The following is a 20,362-nucleotide window of genomic DNA, read 5'->3' on the forward strand; positions in this document are numbered from 1 at the left end:
TTGGCAGAAAGTTAAACAGATTTGTAAATTGCTTCTTTTTAAAAATCTTAATCCTTTCAGTATTTATCAGCTGCTATATGCTCCAGAGGAAGTTGTTTAGTTATTTCCAGTCTGACCACAGTGCTCTCTGCTGACACCTCTGTCCACATCAGGAACTGTCCAGAGCAGGAGAGGTCTGCTATGGGGATTTGATCCTACTCTGGACAGGTCCTGACATGGACAGAGGTGTCAGCAGAGAGCACTGTGGTCAGAGAGAAAGCTTCTTCTGGAACGTACAGCAGCTGGTATGTAATGGAAGGATTAAGATTTTTACATAGAAATTATTTGCAAATCTGTTTAATTTTCTGGCACCAGTTGATTTAAAAAAAAAAAAATTCCTCAAGAGTACCCCCTAATTGCAATGGCTCCTAATGGGAGTGGTGGGTCCTTTAATCGGGTGTTTTACTTACCCCCCTAATTCCTTTATCAAATATACTTGGTAAGGGCAGACTTAACCCCTTAAGGACCGGGGTTTTTTCCATTTTTGCATTTTCGTTTTTTGCTCCTTGCCTTTAAAAAATCATAACTCTTTCAATTTTGCACCTAAAAATCCATATGATGGCTTATTTTTTGAGCCACCAATTCTACTTTGTAATGACGTCAGTCATTTTGCCCAAAAATCTACAGTGAAACGGGAAAAAAATCATTGTGCGACAAAATTGAAAAAAAAAACACTGTTTTGTAACTTTTGGGGGCTTCCGTTTCTACGTAGTAAATTTTTCGGTAAAAATGACACCTTATCTTTATTCTGTAGGTCCATACGATTAAAATGATCCCCTACTTATATAGGTTTGATTTTGTCGGACTTCTGGAAAAAATCATAACTACATGCAGGAAAATTAATACGTTTAAAATTGTCATTTTCTGACCCCTATAACTTTTTTATTTTTCCGTGTATGGGGCGGTATGAGGGCTCATTTTTTGCGCCGTGATCTGATGTTTTTAATGGTACCATTTTTGCATTGATAGGACTTATTGATCGCTTTTTATTCATTTTTAAATCATATAAAAAGTGACCAAAAATGCACTATTTTGGACTTTGGAATTTTTTTGCGCGCACGCCATTGACCGAGCGGTTTAATTAATGATATATTTTTATAATTCGGACATTTCTGCATGCGGTGATACCATATATGTTTATTTTTATTTTTATTTACACTGTGTTTTTTTTTTTTATTGGAAAAGGGGGGTGATTCAAACTTTTAATAGGGGAGGAGTTAAATGATCTTTATTCACTTTTTTTTTCACTTTTTTTTGCAGTGTTATAGGTCCCGTAGGGACCTATAACACTGCACACACTGATCTCCATCATTGATCACTGGTTTCTCATAAGAAACCAGTGATCAACGATTCTGCCGCATGACTGCTCATGCCTGGATCTCAGGCACTGAGCAGTCATTCGGCGATCGGACAGCGAGGAGGCAGGAAGGGGCCCTCCCGCTGTCCTGTCAGCTGTTCGGGATGCCGCGATTAGCCGCGGCTATCCCGAACAGCCCGACTGAGCTAGTCGGCCACTTTCACTTTTAGCCGCGCTAAAGGGTTAATAGCGCGCGGCGCCGCGATCGGTGCTGCGCGCTATTAGAGGCGGGTCCCGGCTTCACTATGACGCGGGGCCCGCCGTGATATGACGCGGGGTTACTGTGTAACCCCGCGTTATATCAGGAGAGCAGGACCAAGGACATACCGGTACGTCCTTGGTCCTTAAGGGGTTAAACAAATAAAATAAAAAAGAGCCCCTAAACAGAAATATTACAGGCTCAAAAAACGGGTACTTTTTCATGTATGTCATGCCAAAATCTCTATATTATAGAGACCAGGTAACACACCAGATGAAAGAGAACACCACTCAAATCACAGTGGTTTTCCCTCTGGACACTAAACAGGCCATCTATTTGGTTGAAAACTATGTGTGGTAGCCCAGTATGGGATGGTGTGTCCACTTACATTTCTCCTGCCCTGTCAGGCAGAGTCCCTCCATGTCCCCATGTGTTCTCCCCTATGTACATAAGTTGTATAATAAAATGTACTGTTTCTTTAATAGCTGTTACCATGTGATTGTTACCCAGGAGGCACTAGTGACCAGGTGACCCCCCAAGTGACCTATGGGCTCCTTGCACAGCCCCCATATAAAACCTGGAGAGGGGCCGCAATCTCTCTCTTGGAGCTCTTAGCTCTTGTTCCTGAGGTCCAGTTCAGTCAAGACGTCTCAGAGAGTGTCCAGAGCATTGGAGGCCTCAAGCCTAAAGTCTGCAGCCACAAGTCAGCTCAAAGTCATCTTCATGTCAATTGTCAAGTCAGTCAAGTCAAGTCTTCTATGTAGTCACCGTGGCCTGCACTAAAGTGTCTCTACATACTGCAAGTCCCAGCAAGCCTGCAAGGCCCCCCTGTGTCACTGGTCACCTCCTTAGGATATTGGCTGTACTGCATAGACTGTATCACCTGTCTACCCTCAGTAGATTGTTGTCCGTAAATTGGCATCTGTGTCTTCATTGCCCCAGTGCCTAGCCCAGGACCAGCGGTATTGCCTTTGGGTGGTTAAGGCTAAACCACACCCTGATGTCATGACAAGAAGGGTTAATAACATCTGCCCCCAGGGTTACAACATCTGCCCTACATTGAACCCCCCGCACGCCACATATGCTAATTGTGTGGAATATACAAAAATAAACCTCTACTTACCTCCATCAGTCCTGTGGTGTCTCTGGTGTCCTGCTCTGGGCACCCAATACGATCATCTTCCTGAGCTGCAGCGTGACGTGTCAGGCAGGGAGGCACCTGGGCCCAGTGTGTCATACTGACGCTCAGCGAATCGATGGAATCGAATCAGGACATCGCTGCAGCTCAGGAAGATGATCGCACCAGGGGCCCAAAGCAGCACACTGGAGACACCAAAAAAGTACTGTAGGTGAGTACAGGTTTATTTTATTTTTTTATATCCCACACAATGGGCAAACTTTGGAGAAAAATTTGCCATTTTTTGCATTTTTTATATATGCAAATTATTGTTGCAGAAATTAAGTCTTGGTAAAGTTAAAAGAGATGTCAAGGGATCTGACATTATCTTTAGGATAAGTTTTTATATCCTGTAGTACTCCTTTAATGGTCTATGTAATGTGGTGAAGGGTGCACTGACATAATGATTGACAAAGGGGGCTGTAGCCCTTGAAATGTTGCACACACAGAAGAGCAACTACCACAATGCTTAGCCGTCTGTAAAGGGTCCTGGATGGTGTCTGAGGATTAAGAGGCTCTTATGGAGTGAAGCTTCTTAGACGCTACATGTTCTGCACTAGATGCTACTGTTATGTAAAACTGTGCATTTAAAGGGAAGACAAAATGATGAGGTAAAGAAAGTTAAGCCATTTTGTGTAAGCATGTTGTTTTGCTCCATATTGGACTGTGTTTGGAAAAGTACAGAGCCTCCATGCAAAGTCCCAGGTGTCTACTTATTATGTCCTATTTGTTGTATGTTTAAAATTTCCATCTCTTCGACCAGAGAAGTAATTCTTTCCTCCGCTTCCTCACATCTGCCACAAATATTAGATCATTCCTTATCAAAGAGACCTCAGTCCCAAAACTTTCACTTTGCTCCAACAATTCTCCAAATTAGACTGGTGGAGGGATACGCAGTGCCGTATGGCACAGTTCCCACAGCTTTTAAGCGCTTAGATCTGCCGCAGGTACATCAGGAGCGTGGGTAGGCGCTGTATCCCATCCCATGTGTATTAAGATGTTTGTACTGTAGGGCAACAAACGAGTGGATGAAATGTAGGACTAATTCATTTACTAAGAGTGTCGGGTTTTTACTAGTGGGAAAAGTTGTGTCAGACATGCAGGATTCCTCTCTATTTACTATTGGGAAAAGTCGGGAACATTTTCTGACCAGCTTTTTCTAGGTGGATATTTCCAGCCATTTACCCACAGGATTTTCTGCGAATTCAATAGTAAATCGGTCGGGTTGTGAAACCACGCCCCTTTCATGGCTGACCACGCCCCTTTTCGGATTTTCATAGTGCAATATCTGGTTTGTCGGATTTTTCAGGCGCACACTGTCGCACACTGGCACAGACATGTCTCAGGCAGAATAACCAGACAAAAACTGGTTGGTTTCAGCTTAGTAAATGAGGCCCAGTCTCAGAGCATGATATGCAATATGTATATATAGAGGAAAGAAAAGATAAATGAATGAACAAAATCACACTGCATTTACTTGCTTTTGGATTTTTTATGAATATGATAGATTAAACAATTTAAACATTTTTTCATAGAACCCATAGATCCGAACCCATAAACCACCTTATTCAAAACATATGAAGTAATTTGTGTAGAAAGTTGTGTCGTATCTAAAGTTGTCACCAGCTCACTTGGAAACCTCTATTAAAATCCTACATTTTCCCTGCATTATCTTGTACTGATAGTTAGAGATACCAGGATCTGCATTAACAATATTACCAGTTCACTTAAAAACAAATCACCAAATGTAGTGACTGAAACAGCCCTTGTTGTTTATCTAAACTCCTATAATAGGATAGGGCATTTAATTTTTTAGAAATGACATTACAGTCCAGTACCTAGAGTGACACAGACACCTTGCAGAATGCAATAACAATACACGTAACTTAGGATCAGTAATGTATTACAATATATTTGCAAAGTTACTTTACTATTTTTTTCTGTAGATTCATTCTATGTAAATAAAACACACAATTTAAATGATAAAAACTGATCTTTGAGAATAGATGTGTGATTATTCCTCATTATGATTATTAATTAGTGATCAGTCAGGTAGGGATCCTATTCACCTTGGACAGTCTTAAAGGCTATGGTGACCTGCCCATATTTGTATTGCCCTAATCCTCTACTTTTTTGCAGGTGTGGACTTATAGGGCTTTATGTGAGCTTTACCTTCCTCAGCAGGCTTAAAAGTGATGTCGTAGTTGACCAAGTAGCCATCATTGTACATGTAGAGCTTATGATCATTAGGATTATAATGGAGACTTTGCACATTCTCCATTGGTTTTTCTAAGGGAATGTTCACCCATCCCACCTTTTCAGTTTTTGTATCATACATGTAAAATATTTCTTCTTTTTGTGTACTAAGAGGTTTAGTAAGATACAAAACCCCATAAGCCATGAATGCATTAGTGACAGCCGGCTTGTAATAGGATGTGATCCAGGTCTGTTTTACCGCCAGAGATAGGGGATCTAGTTTACTGATGACAATGTTTCCAGCATTTTCCTCAGTTGAATATATTGCCCAAAGTCCTTCTTCATCGCTGGACATGTCAATATCTTGCCAAGTTGAGGATGAATAGGGGAATCGGTTGTTGTAAGCAGCATTAGGGAGAGCAAGGCTGAAATCCAGTACATTGGTCTGTGGATTATATTTGCATATATTTCTATTGTTGTAGCAATTATAGTACATTATTTTATTATACATAATCATTCCTCCTCCTTGTCCATAATGTGTATTACTGATGCTTCTGTCCAAGGCATGTTTATGGGTCAGAAGATCGTTGTATGTATTGTAGGTACGCAAATAGTACATCATCCTTCCATCTGTATGGAGAGGAGACACCCACTGAACATTCTGATCAGCTCCTGCCATTGAATCTCTTCCCCATCCTCCAAATCTGTAGCTGGCTCCATAATAGTTCAGTTGCACTATGAATGGTTTACCGATGCTGCTAATGAGTCCACGTTGATAGGTACCTGAGCAATAAAACAATCAATTGTAAATCCAAAGTACAGACATTGTTTCACATGACTATTAATCTTGGGTGTAGAAAAAACATTAGCACTGGGATCCCCATTTAATTAACAATGAAATTCAGTTTCTTGTAATGATTCTATGGAGGGCAGCGTTCTGCAGATACATAGATGGAAGAAAGTAATGGCCCTGCGTGACTATCCTGACAGAAGCTAAGAGGGGCTATTGGTTGCCAAAGAGAGGAGCTTCTCAGCATAGCACTCCAGCCTATTCATTGTAGTGCACTGTGTTCAGACTCCCTGTGATGTCAGCATCTCAGATGTCTCCACGATATTCCCAAAGAAACATTAGATTGTTGTATTTATACATTAGTTTTGGGGAATATAAAAGACAGGGCTGGAGCGGGATTAGAAAAAGGGTTTAATTGGCGCAATTCCAGGCACAACCCAAGGATAACAATAGTTGCGCTGATTCTGGAAAAAAGTTAAACTTTTTTTGTAATCCCACACAACCCCTTTTATTATGAAGGTTCAATGAAACAACCAACTCAGTTTTCATTGAAACACAATCCAAGAGCATCTATTAAGAAAATAGTGGGCACATGACTATGTGTATTGGTGCACTAAATACTATAAAACCCATAGCTCTAGGCCACATACTAAATAATTATTCTTCTACCCTCCCTTTTCCCTGTCTTCAGTGCCTCTTCGTCTTCCAGTTTGACAATAGCTAATAAAGGTAGATTCTGAAATATTAAAAAAATGGTGCAGCTCACAATTAATACTGGCCGAGGCTGAGTAGGCAAAAAACACCTATACCCAGGTGTATGTGGCAATTTGTAAATAAGAAGAAAAGAGGGGCTGCCTACACCTCAAGGACAGTATTTGAACAATTTGATATATTTAGGCTTAGACAGTGCTTCAAATATTCATAATATAAATGTATTTAAAACATAATGGGCTGAGTCCTTAAGGGGTTAAATAAATTTATATAATGAATATTTGAAGCACGGTCTCAGCCTAAATATATCAAATTGTTCAAATACTGTCCTTGAGGTGTAGGCAGCCCCTCTTTTCTTCTCATTTACAGATTCTGAAATATGTTCATTTAAAAATAAAAAATAAATTCTTTTTGTACATTATTATGGGGGGCAGACATCTTGCCTGAGCTGTTTAAACAGCATTTAGAGATATACTTTACTGCAATACCCCTGGACAATACCCCTGGGCAACAATGGACAGGACCTGTCTCATTCACATGAATTGGGGGGGGGCTCAGCTCTGGGCTTCAGCTATTGTGAATGGACTCGTTTCTACTACTATCTTCTGGTGTCACCTCTCACTGTAATTCTATGCAGATCACTTTCCAGCAGCCTCCTCCTTATCACCATAGACAAAACAGCAAGTCTCAGCTTAGTTTTCGGCCAGTGTGAACAGGGGACAAAGCTCACTTATCATATGCTCCCAGACAAAGACTGGGAGACTGCCAAAAAGTTCAATATGTACAGTGTGAGCAAAAACACAAGGAGACTTTATTTAGGAGGCATCTCAGGCTGCCTTGTTTTTCTTAGGGCATCTGTTATATACCTTGGGTCTCTCTCCTGGTTATACACTCTTGATGAAAATGAAATACAAACAATACTGTATCAACATACCATTGCCCATCGGAGGAAACGAAGGGTAATCTCCTGTTTTGTTCTTTTCACAATCTTCAAGTTGTTTCTTCAGTGATGCAATTTCTCTCTTGATAACTAAAACATTATTCTTATCATAGACCTCCAGCTGGTTCACCATTATGGAAATGTTGCGGATCTATAGCAGAATATACAAAAAATGATGGGAGGGTCTATAGCAAAGCAGATTACAGTTCTATCTATCTATCTATCTATATTAAATAGCTAGACAGATAGAAAGGCAAATGACTGACAGACATGCAGACAAATAGATATATACAGTAAAAAGATAATGTGAAAGAAACAATTCACAATAGAAAAAAGAAACAAGAAACAATTCACAATAATGCAATAAGTGACTTACCTGAAGGTAGAGAGTTTCCACCTCAACATTGGTACTGTTCATTGATGATTTCAGCTGCAGTATCAGGGCCTCCATTTCTTTAATCTCCAACTTCACCAGCTCAAATTCCAGCTCAGTGTATGTGACACTTCCCGTCTCCATTATCTCCACCCGTTTGGTCAGCTCGACCAGCCGCTCCATGTAAATAATCAAGGTACTCTCATAGTGGTGGATCTGGAAGAATAATGCAGGTCAGTTTAAGTTCAGCTCAAGTACCACCTAAAGTCTTTTAACACAGGGCAAAAAACGGCCCCAGGAGGGAGATTTTTATTGTTCAAGAACGGAGAAGTTGTACAAGGGCCATTCAGATGAACTTCCCTGGATGCGCCTTTCCGAGTGCCATGTCAAAGATTACAGCCACAGAGTCAGTAAAGTGGAGTTCTATTTTGCACCTTGCACCAGGTGAACCAATTTTGAACTAGAGAGCCAGTGAACCTCAACACCTGTGCATACATCTGCAGTAGACATTTCACGTACAGTGTTAAAAGGACCTCAAAATTCACTCATCTAAGCTACTTAAACAGACTAGATTAAAGGGACAGTGACTAAATTTCTATTCTCCAAACTCCTAAATTGTATTGAACAAAGCTATATTTAAGTAACCGGATTTTTCTGGATTTTCGAAAGTAGTAAAGTTTAGTTGTTGTTTGGATAGAATTTAGGATTTTCCTAGTTTTAATGACGGAAAATATAGATTTTATAAAGACAGGAGGCGAGTATCAAGTGCATTATCCTTCTTTATTTAAGCTCAATAGCAGAAAGAATGCAATGTAAATGTAAGAAAGAAAAAATGAGGGTGCAGGTCACCTTAGCAACCATATACACCCCCTTTGAACTCCAGCCAATCCTGTCCCGACTGGCCCCATATTAACTGAAACCGACTCCACTTCCTCCTCTTTCTTTATGCCGTTCTAACACCAGAACCAACTGCACTCTAGGAGAAGGCCATCCGTCAATGAACCGTCAACACGAATCCAACGGCAAAATTCCACCGAGAACGAAACATCAGAACTTGATCCAACCCCAGAAACGAACTGGAAACAGGAATCCATATCCGACCTCCAACCACTAGGGAGATCTGTAACTCAAACCACAGACCAACTCAGGCTGCTGCAATCGCCCAGGAGTCATCTTCAGTAACCTAGAAATAAAAAAGAACAACCATAACAGGGTGGGAACCAGGGAGGGTTGATACTTGCCTCCTGTCTCTATAAAATCTATATTTTCTGTCATTAAAACTAGGAAAATCCTAAATTTTATGACAGACAGGAGGCTCGTATCAAGTGCATGTTCAAAGCCACCTTGTTACCTTGGTAGCCACCTTGGTAGCCATGGCACCTTTAGAAGAATGAGCTTTAAATATCGAAACATTGATCCCAGCCAAAGTCATCGTCTGTCTAATCCAACGCGACAACTTTGGAGAAGACGCTGGAAGGTGCGGAGAACAAAACAATATAAGAAGCTGAGAGAAACTCCCAGTACGTAAAGGCGCCGTCCAGAGCACATAAGCTTTCAGACAGCGAACTACACACAATTTAGGATGCGTCGAAAAAATTGGATAAAACACAGTTTGTAAATCCGTTTTTGTCTGTCGAGACACGGAGAAGATAACACCCTGAGGAGTAAACTGTCTCCGCGACACTTCTAAGGCCCTAACATCCGACACGCGTTTGATGGATATCAAACATAATAGCATAGTTAACTTGAAAGACAGGAGTCTAAGAGGTAAATCCTCATTGTCCTCCCATGAGGAGAACATACAAAAAATTTAAGACACATCCCAGGTGGACTGATACCTAGGGGCAGGAGGACGGTTAAACCTAATGCCTCTGAGAAGCCATCAGACCAAAGAATGCCGACCCAGCGACACCCCCTCCACCCGGTCATGACGGGCGGAAATGGCAGACCTATAAATGTTAATGGTCCGATAAGCCTTCCCGTCGTCGAAATCTGCCGATAAAAAATGTAAGACTCCAGACACAGGGGCCTGAATGGGATCCATCTGCCGTTGTGAGCACCAATGAACCCATAATCTCCAGGCAGATCGGTAAGCCGATCTGGTACCTGGGGCCCATGCATCTCGCATGAGATCTCTAGCTGATTGTGAGATGTCATCACTGTATTCCGACAACCGGAAATCAGCCAAACTACCAATCTTAATTGACCGGACAAGACCAGCGGATGAAACTCCTCCATCGGATTCTTTAGGAGCGATGGGAAGAGTGGACAGATTTGAGCATAATCTATGGTCATCCCCAGTAGTTGGGGAAACCAAGATTGAGTGGGCCACCAGGGGGTGACCAACACCAAAGTGGATGCTTGAGACCCTGTTTACCACAATACCCTGGGTATCATGGCAAAAGGAGGAAACGCATATAGTGTTTCCGGAGGCCACTGTTGTAGGAACGCATCCACGGCCGATGCCTCCGGGTCCGGTTTCCAACTGAAGAAACAAGGTAGTTTCCGATTGAGTCGGGACGCAAACAGGTCCAGAGTCATAGGACCCCAAAGGTCGCAAATCATCTGGAAGACCGATGGATGTAAGGTCCAATCGCTGCTGTCCATCAGATGTCTGGAATTCTAATCCGCGATGGCATTGGAGATTCCCGAAAGATATTCTGCTACCAGAAAGATGTTCTTCTGAAGACAGAAGAGCCAGAAATCCTTCGCGATGTCCGCCAACATTCTGGATCTCGCACCCCCAAAACGGTTGATGTACCGTATGGCGGAGATGTTGTCCATGCGAAGCAGGATACAACAATCTGACCTGTGGGAAGCGAAACTTTTGATCACAAAGGAGCCCGCCAGAAGTTCCAAGCAGAGACCATTTGCCTCCCGTGGAATTGCCTGCATGGAGGCCGATAATAGGCCCACTATGCGGGCCACCTGCAATGGAACCATATCCTTCCTGAGCAGGGACCTCATTTTCTTGCGAAGCAGTGTAAGCTTCTTGTCCGGAAGGCTCAACGTCGCCATAGGGGTGTTCACCAGGAAACCTAGAAACTCTATTTCTTGCGTGGGAATGAACACGGACTTTTTGTCGTTGATTAGAAATCCGAGATCTGTGAGAAGGGATCTTGTCCACTCCACGTTTAGCCGGACCTAATGAGGCGTTTGAGCCATTATCAAAATATCGTCGAGATATATGATAAGTCTCACACCCCGACTCCTGAGAAGAGCCATCACCGGTCTTAAGATCTTGGTGAAGCACCACGGTGCCGATGACAGTCCGAATGGGAGACACGTGAATTCCCACTTTTTGTCGTGGACATAGCGGAGTTTGCCTTGCCCAATATACATGTGGCCCTTAAGGCCCAACCCCTGAGCACCTCGGGGTCCACAGACCCACCAGTTGCCACCGCCTGCTCAGTCAAGTTGAGGATCTTGGTAAGAGGCCCCAAAATATCCAATAATTTGCCCTGATCGGACATGAAGGACCTATCCAGGCCTTTCTTCGAGTTTTTAAGTATCGGGTCCAACTCAGGTGTGACCGCAACCCTGTTAGCCACCGAAGGGCGAGGACATTCCGACCTCTATTTGCTGCGATTGCCCCTTCTAGAGGTTTCCGCAGCCAAGCCTCCACATACTTAGCCACTTGCGGCAGCGGGGCCCATTCTCCCGATCTCGGATGTTTTATGGAATCCGGATCGAAAAACGGAACCCCTAGGGAGTCCAGGATGGCATGCGGATTGTCCACTGCAGAAGCAGACCCCGAAGGATCGCACTCTCCATCTCAACCTACCTCCTCTTCTTCGCTGCCGATAGAAGAGGGTATAGAAAAATCGACCTCCGATTCAGAGTCCCCTTCCGACTACTCAATGTATGAATCGGGTTTAGTCCGCTTCGCGGAACGGGATGCCCGGATAGTGTTGCCTTCCTCCCGGGTGGAGGGTCTAATACCCGATTTCAGGTTGGCGCCCGCATGTGAGGGGCCGCCTTGGATATTTTGGTTATCTCCCACCGTCTGACGCAGTGTGGGAGAGGTCATACCATCTGAGCAGTGGTGGCGTTTTCTCTCAGACTTACCGGATTTCTTATGTTCAGAAACCGGTGTAGGGAAGGTCCCCACTGGTGTGACTGGGAGACCGCAAACAAAATTGACTTGGAAATAGTGTCATTCATGGCCGCCATGGCGGACGTGAGCGCAGACTGTACAGACCTGTTCACTAACTGCTGTATCTGATCAGCGGACATAGGGTCAGAGTCATGGGCGGTAGTGGGGTCATCCCCCAGGGTCATTTCTAATTTACTATCAAACGTAGTGGTAGACACCTGAGCACAGTATGAGTGTAGGAAAACAAGCACGGGGCTGTGGAGAGAAGAGAGAAGGGATAGCCCAATAAATATATAGTCACTTTAATAAACGATTAAATATATTGCAATACTTCATGAACACCACAGTATTATAAATCACAGGATCCCTGTTGTGCCGCACCAGAGTATACACAACAGGGATCACAGCAGGAAGGAGGGGAACAGTCCCTCCGTCAGGGCAGGAGACAGCAGTAAGCTGCTCCGAGGTAAGAAGCGACCTGCCGAACGATGCCGAGCACAGCTGTCCACAGGAAAGCTGTGTGACGGCGATCCTACAGGTCCGCGGCACTGACAGTGCTAATAAAAGCACACCAAGGGCTCTTATGAATGCCCCACAGCGCGCAAGTCCCTCTGACACCAGGGACACCTACGTCCCTGGCTAGCAGCAGCACCGCGCGATCTTGCGATACCTGAGAACCTACGTGACACGCAGCGTGTCGAGAAGCGCGCAGGGAGCGAGAAGTGGGCGGAGACGGCCGGCGGAGAAGAAGCGCCAAAAGCACAGATAGGACGAGAGTAATTCTAAGGAATTACAGGGACACAAAAGCGGGCATAAGTATAACAAGTACAAAGAAAGGACTTAAGGAAAGGGGTCTGGTGTATGAAATATCTACACCGGAGGGAGAAGCAGAACAAATACAGGGATATAGAGCGGTGGAAGGAAGAATATGAAACCTTCCAACCGCAAAAAATACCCAAAAGAAGAGCAAGTACTTATCTGATGATGACTCTGCTACTGAGCAGAAAGAAAGAGGAGGAGGTGGAGTTGGTTTCAGTTAATATGGGGCCAGTCGGGACAGTATTGGCTGGAGTTTCAAAGGGGCTATATATGGTTGCTAAGGTGACCTGCACCCTCATTTTGTCTTTGTTATTACATTTACATTGCATTATTTCTGCTATTGAGCTTAAATAAAGAAGGATAATGCACTTGATACGAGCCTCCTGTCTGTCATAAAATTCTATTGTCAGAAGTCTCATTCCTGTGCATGTAGGTCTCAGGGGGAACCTCAGGTTTACACCACGTCACATGACATATACAAGTGGGGCAAAAAAAGTATTTAGTCAGCCACCAATTGTGCAAGTTCTCCCACCTAAAAAGATGAGAGGCCTCTAATTTTCATCATAGGTATACTTCAACTGCGAGAGACATAATGAGAAAAAAAAAAAAACATAAAATCACATTGTCTGATTTTGAAAGAATTTATTTGAAAATTAGGGGGGGGGGGGGGGGATAAGTATTTGGTCACCTACAAACAAGCAAGATTTCTGGCTCTCACAGACCTGTAACTTCTTCTTTAAGAGTCTCCTCTGTCCTCCACTCTTCACCTGTATTAATGGCACCAGTTTGAACTTATCAGTATAAAATACACCTGTCCACAACCTGAAACAGTCACACTCCAAACTCCACTATGGCCAAGACCAAAGAGCTGTCGAACAACACCAGAAACTAAATTGTAGACATGTACCAGGATGGGAAGACTAAAACTGCAATAGGCAAGCAACTTGGTGTGAAGAAATCAACTGTGGGAGCAATTATTAGAAAATGGAAGACATAGAAGACCACTGATAATCTCCCTCGATCTGGGGCTCCACGCAAGATCTCACCCCGTGGTGTCAAAATGATCTCAAGAACAGTGAGCAAAAATCCCAGAACCACACAGGGGGACCTAGTGAATGACCTGCAGAGAGCTGGGATCAAAGTAACAAAGGCTACCATGAATAACACACTATGCCACCAGGGACTCAAATCATGCAATGTCAGATGTGTCCCCCTGCTTAAGCAAGTACATGTCCGGGCCTGTCTGAAGTTTGCTAGAGAGCATTTGGATGATCCAGAAGAGTATTGGGAGAGTGTCATATGGTCAGATGAAACCAAAGTAGAACTTCTTGGTAAAAACTCAACTAGTCGTGTTTGGAGGAGAAAGAATGCTGAGTTGCATCCAAAGAACACCATACCTACTGTGAAGCATGGGGGTGGAAACATTATGCTTTGGGGATGTTTTTCTGCAAAGGGACCAGGACAACTGATCCATGTAAAGGAAAGAATGAATGGGGCCATGTATCATGAGATTTTGGGTGAAAACCTATTTCCATCAGCAAGGGCATTGAAGATGAGACGTGGCTGTGTCTTTCAGCATGACAATGATCCCAAACACATGAACTATGTTACACCACCCGGGCAATGAAGGAGTGGCTTTGTAAGAAGCATTTCAAGGTCCTGGAGAATCTTAATAGAAAACCTTTGGATGGAGTGGAAAGTCCGTGTTGCCCAGCGCCAGCCCCAAAACATCACTGCTCTAGAGTAGATCTGCATGGAGGAATGGGCCAAAATACCAGCAACAGTGTGTGAAAACCTTGAGAAGACTTACAGAAAACGTCTGACCTCTGTCATTGTCAACAAAGGGAATATAACAAAGTATTGAGATGAACTTTTGTTATTGTACAAATACTTTTTTTTCACCATAATTTGCAAATACATTCTTAAAAAATCAGACAATGTGATTTTATGGATTTTTTTTCTCATTATGTCTCTCATAGTTGAGGTATACCTATGTTGAAAATTACAGCCTCTCTCATCTTTTTAAGTGGGAGAACTTGCACAATTGGTGGCTGACTAAATACTTTTTTGCCCCTCTGTACAACAGGGACTAATATTTTCAGCATAAAACTCATCATCACCCCTGGGGATCTCTAAAGCCACCCATTCTGGTGGTTCAGAATAAACTCAAGCACCAACATGTGGAGGGAGTAAACAGAATCATATTAGATTAGAAGCAATGATATCATATGACGATAAACTCTCCTGTCTCTGCCATGCCTTATCCAAAACGTACAAAAAATTTTTCCCCTCCTCTTCTTAGCCCTATCATTTCTGTTATAGATATGGCTAGATAATTTGCTCTGACCCCTAGTTACTCACACTTGAAGGGGTACTCCGCCCCTAGACATCTCATCCCCTATCCAAAGAATAGGCGAGAAGATGTCTAATCATGGGGGTCCCGCCACTGGGACCCCACAATCCCTGTGCAGTTTAGAACGCTGGGTGCAGGCAGCGGGGGTTATGATGTCATGACCAAACCCCCTCAATGCAAGTCCCATAGACTTTCAATGAGGGGGCGTGGTGTGTGACAACACAAGGGGCGTGGTCCGCCGTCCGCTCCAAGCATTCGGAACAAAATGTTCCGAACGATGGGTCAGCGGAGTACCCCTTTAAGGCTTTATTAGGAACAGAAAAAGTCTCCTATGAAGACAGCGATGGATTATATCTCATGGGAAAACATGTATATGGTTGGAATGCAACATTGTTGCATTTTTAACTTGTGTCCCTCATGACTGTTCTAGATGCTCTTTCATTTCACCTTAGTAGATATAGTTATTATGAAGACATCTTGGAACAGCACATCTTGCAGGTCACTAAATTCTTATTGCCAATTTTTTTTTTACTTTGATGACTCTTTCTATTTAGATGTCATCGGAGCTAAATTTTCACCATATGTGGTTTACTTGTACATAGGATGTACATAGGATCTACAGTATGTGCAGACAACACTCCGTCAGGACAATTTGGGGAGAGATAAAAAGGGGGCACTCCCCTTTTGCAGTTATGCTGATGATAGGTACAACTCTATTGAGGGCATAAGAAGTGTGATAGTATCTGAGATGCTGCACTCTGACCTTATCCTACCCTTTCATGAAGTGGATCGGCAACACAGAGATAGAAGATGAACAAGCAAAATAGGTCTTAGAGGCGCTCCTCAATGCTGACAGAAACATGACCACAGGCCATGCACAGGAAGACATAAAATGTTTTAGATGTATATCTGGACAATGGGTTTCAGCACTACCATGTGCCTTCCTCAGGTCCACCTGAATTACTGATGCTGTGATCCTGTATGAAGCTTATGCTGCCGAGGTCCGCCAGCATTGAGCAGCGCCTCTAAGACCTTTTCTGGTATGGCAGGGTTCACCCACAGTCATTGCAGGCTTTTTTTATTTTTTGAATTGTAAAAACCTTAAGATTCATACCTTCCAATAATAGTTACTGTCTTGATGTTTTAATGGGTGATGTGGAGATTGTAAGGGTACGTTCACACGTACAGGATCTGCTGCATGTTTTTGCTGCATATTTTGTGCAGCTGATTTTGCTACCAAATAAACTTCAATGGGTGGCAAAATCAGCTGAAGAAAATTTTGCAGCAAAAATATCCAGCAGATCCTGTACGTGGGAATGTACCCTAAGATTACATGAGGTAACAACACACACTACACAAGCGAAAAGCTGCCATCAGCTAAGGAAACATGTCAGGCTGTGACACTTGAGCAGTTTTGTCCCACCTCCTTGACACATGGCTGAGGCATTATAGGATAAACACCATCAGCTCCAGGAAATGCATAGCTTACATACCCTAACAGCTATCCAACAGTCTTTTCAGTTCTTAGCAACAAATAAAGCTTACAGATGTCCTTTAACCCCTTAAGGACAAAGGGTGAGATTTACCAAAACCTGTGTAGATGAAAAGTGGTGCCCAAGGCAACCAATCAGATTGCTTCTTTCATTTTTCACAGGTCTCTTTAAAAATGAAAGAAGCAATCTGCAGCTCTATGGGAGAGCTGTTCGGCAATCTTCGGCTCTCATAGAGCTTTATGCGGCAATGGTCGTGATATCATGGCCACGCTCCCTCCATTCATGCCTACACGCCCCCTCCCATAGACATGAATGGAGGGGCGTGGGGTGATGTGGGCATGGTCATGACATCACAATCATGGCTTCCGGCTCCGAGCATTCTGTACAAAATGTTTAGAATGCCGGAGCACTGAAGTACCCCTTTAACTCGTTTGTGGCTGGGTAGGAAAATGTTGTATTTCTTATTGGGTTGAAATTGAAAAAACTAAAAAAGAATAATAGTAGTAAGGAGAGGTATACCTGGCACTGCCACTTCACACACCTAATGGGACCCCTTAAATATGACACAATATTGCAGCTGCTCTGTAAATGCACTGGTGGTGGCTTTGCTAAGCTTGTGAAAGATACAGTTCAATGTATATATGGGAAATTGTAGAAAGAAGACAAGCACACTCACCACGTTGTTTGCTTCATCTGTGCTTTTATTCACACGAGTACAGAGACATAGGTGCATGGGGATGACAGAGGAAGGAGGTGCGTACGGGCTATGGACCCATCTCGCGCTACATGCGCTTCATAAGGCCCCTTAAGGTGAGTGAGTGCGCTTTTCTACTTTCTACAATTACCCACTAAAAAATAATAAGTTTATTTGAATGGAAAGGAGTTCACCCTAAAGTAAAATTAACATGTTAGCAGCTGAAGCGATCAGGCGGCTCAACCCAACAGATGCACGAATATTTCCCCTCTTGAGACATTAGAGGCTATTACTCATGGTTGCAAGAGAAATACAGTACTGTACATTGGTAGATATATATATATATATATATATATATATATATATATATATATATATATAAATACAACACAATTGTAAAACTCCGCCACCAGAGCCATGTAGTGCAGAACATATAAATGACTGAACATGTTAAAATCCATTATAATATGCACATAGCAATGACCAAGACTGTTCTTACTGTACTATGAGATCCGTTTTGAGGTTTAACCCACCTGGATAGGAAGTATTTAAAAGAAAAATCCTGACTAATGGATCCCTATTTAGACAATTATCCATAAGCTTTGTGGATGCATACACTAAGGCTAGGAGTATTTATTATTTTTTTGTCCAGTCAAATCCTTCTAAATGAATGGACCCTGGATAGAAACCCGACAGATCCCATTAAAGCTAATGGCATCTCTTGGGATCATCTGGTGGCCGTTGTGCAACAGATCACATGACTCTGTTTTTTTGGCCTTGAATGGAATCTGCCATCTAGGTCCCGGGTGGAGGCCTCTGAGGTACATGTGGGTGAAGCCTAACACAGGAAAAACATAATGTGAACCTGGTATTTTTCTGATGTAGACGATCTACATACAAACATGGTACTGTATACAGTCTAAGAACAGATTCCCAAGTCACCCTTATGTGTTATTGCAGGACTGTTTCTTTACCTTAGTGATCTGCTGTTCAACAGTGATGGTCAAGTTATGGCTGGACATCTCTAACATCTCAAAACGATCAGCAGGAAAGGTAGAGTCTGGGAGGACAACCGAGCAGTGACAGACCCCCAGCTCATCCAGCGACCCAGTGAAGTTTTTATTCTGTTGAGACAAAACAATATAACATAACTTTAACAAATGTCTGACATGTAACAGTTACGTAGCAAAAAATTTTGATTGGTGGGGGTCCAGGTGCTGAGACCACCATTTTCTAAAAAAGGCAGAAAGTGGTGCCCACTCTTTACTCCTTTGCTTTCATCAGAAAACCTCATAGATTATATAGCCATACAGTACATTGCTCTGCACTCTGAGGATAAAGGAGCAGAGCTGAGCACATATGAACGGCACAGTGCATCAGCTGAGCACTTCTGCCCCTTTGTTTTAGTAATTGGTGAGGGTCTCAGCACTGTGACCCCCACCAATCAAAACTGCATGGACTATACCATATAACACCCTATTAAAAACTAATCTTTCTTATGCCAAACAATATTATAAAAACATATACATTTTATGGCATAAGGGAGAATCATTTTAATAGAATACTATATGACACAGCCTATGCAATAATTAAAGGCTTATTCGAAGTTAAATGATCTCATCCCATATCCTGTTAATAGGGGATAGATTATTTAACTCAGGATACCTCTGTAAAGGTCTTCAGATAGGGGAACACTCCTGGTTAAGTTTTTTTTTTATGGTAAATAATTGTTGAAACAATCGGCATAGTTTTAGGAGACACATCAATTTTGGTTAAAATAACTTTTCAAATGGTAGGTTAAATGGTGCAAATAACAACTAAGTCCATTTATGTTTATTTATTATAATAATCATAGTTAAAAAATGGTGCCAGGACCTGGCTAAATAGTCCCCACCAAGGTGACTTAAGTGACACATATCTCCCTATAGATCCCGGTGGTCCCGGTGACATTTTTATACTATGATTACTAAACTATGACTATGAGACGTTGTTTTCTGGGATACAGCAGCATACAGCTGATGACAGGTTCCCTTTAAGGTCTATTACATTTTGTTCTCTTTTAATTATGTGCCATGATCTTTTGTAGGAAGTCCCTTGAGGGATGGTGATGGGGTGTAGGGATTGTTTTGATTTTAGTTTTGGAATATGAAATATGTCATTTCATATTGTTGGTATTTTATATCTTTAAAAAATATATATGGCCTCCTATGGTAAATGCTAAAAAAAATCTGTTTATTCCAGAAGAGGTGTTGAAGAAGAAAGTACTGATGCATGAGAAATAAAATGTAAAAATAACTGCTTTGAAATTTCCATTAGAACTTACCAAGCTGGCGGCATGAATTTGGCAGATGCCAAGGAGCAAAAAGAAGAAGGTGAACATGGTGTCCTTCATATCTTCCATACCGCCAACTTGTGTTCACCCTCTATATATACACCGATGTGTATACTCCACCCCTTATATTACCACTGGTATCAGCTCATTTTATGTATAATAAAATAAAAATCGTGTGACAGTTAAAATATTATGGCATTGTAAACTCTGGGGAACATAAGATAGGGCTATCTGAACAAACACAAGCAGATACATCATTTAGATATTAGTCAGAGCTGGTCTCCTTATGGATTTATAGGTTTTAGGACAGACATCAATACAAATCTTAGTTTTGAGATAGTCATTCAGTTAGAATGGAGTTGGTCCCCGTTTTACAGTCATAAGAGCCCTAACTCTTTTGGGGAGTCTTTCTTCAGGATTTTGGAAGTGTCTGTGAGAATATTCGCCCATTCAGGCAAAAGAGCATTTGTGAGGTCAATGGAATCACCATTCCAATATCCAACAAAGGTGTTCAGGGGGGTTGAAGGGGTTACCCAGTAATAGAAAAACAGAGCTGCTTTCTTCCAAAAAACTCTCCATGTCTGCTCATAGATTGTGTGGGGTATTACAACTTGGCTTCATTCACTTCAATGGAAACGAGTAGAGATGAGCGAACTTACAGTAAATTCAATTTGTCACGAACTTCTCGGCTCGGCAGTTGATAACTTATCCTGCGTAAATTAGTTCAGCCTTCAGGTACTCCGATGGGCTGGAAAAGGTGGATACATTCCTAGGAAAGAGTCTCCTAGGACTG

General features: G+C 42.5%; 1 protein-coding gene across 1 annotated transcript; it reads right to left on the reverse strand.

Annotated features, from left to right (window-relative positions):
- Positions 1–4,258: 4,258 nt before the first annotated feature.
- Positions 4,259–19,638, reverse strand: LOC130291920 (olfactomedin-4-like). Its single transcript, XM_056541354.1, has 5 exons — positions 19,561–19,638; positions 18,212–18,388; positions 7,786–7,998; positions 7,404–7,560; positions 4,259–5,751 (listed from the first exon to the last, which is right to left on the reverse strand). Exons 1-5 carry the CDS (start codon positions 19,636–19,638, stop codon positions 4,898–4,900), a joined length of 1,479 nt encoding a protein of 492 aa, XP_056397329.1. The 3' UTR covers positions 4,259–4,897.
- Positions 19,639–20,362: the final 724 nt, after the last annotated feature.

The sequence above is a fragment of the Hyla sarda genome, chromosome 9 (assembly GCF_029499605.1).
Source record: "Hyla sarda isolate aHylSar1 chromosome 9, aHylSar1.hap1, whole genome shotgun sequence".
Lineage (NCBI taxonomy): Eukaryota > Metazoa > Chordata > Amphibia > Anura > Hylidae > Hyla > Hyla sarda.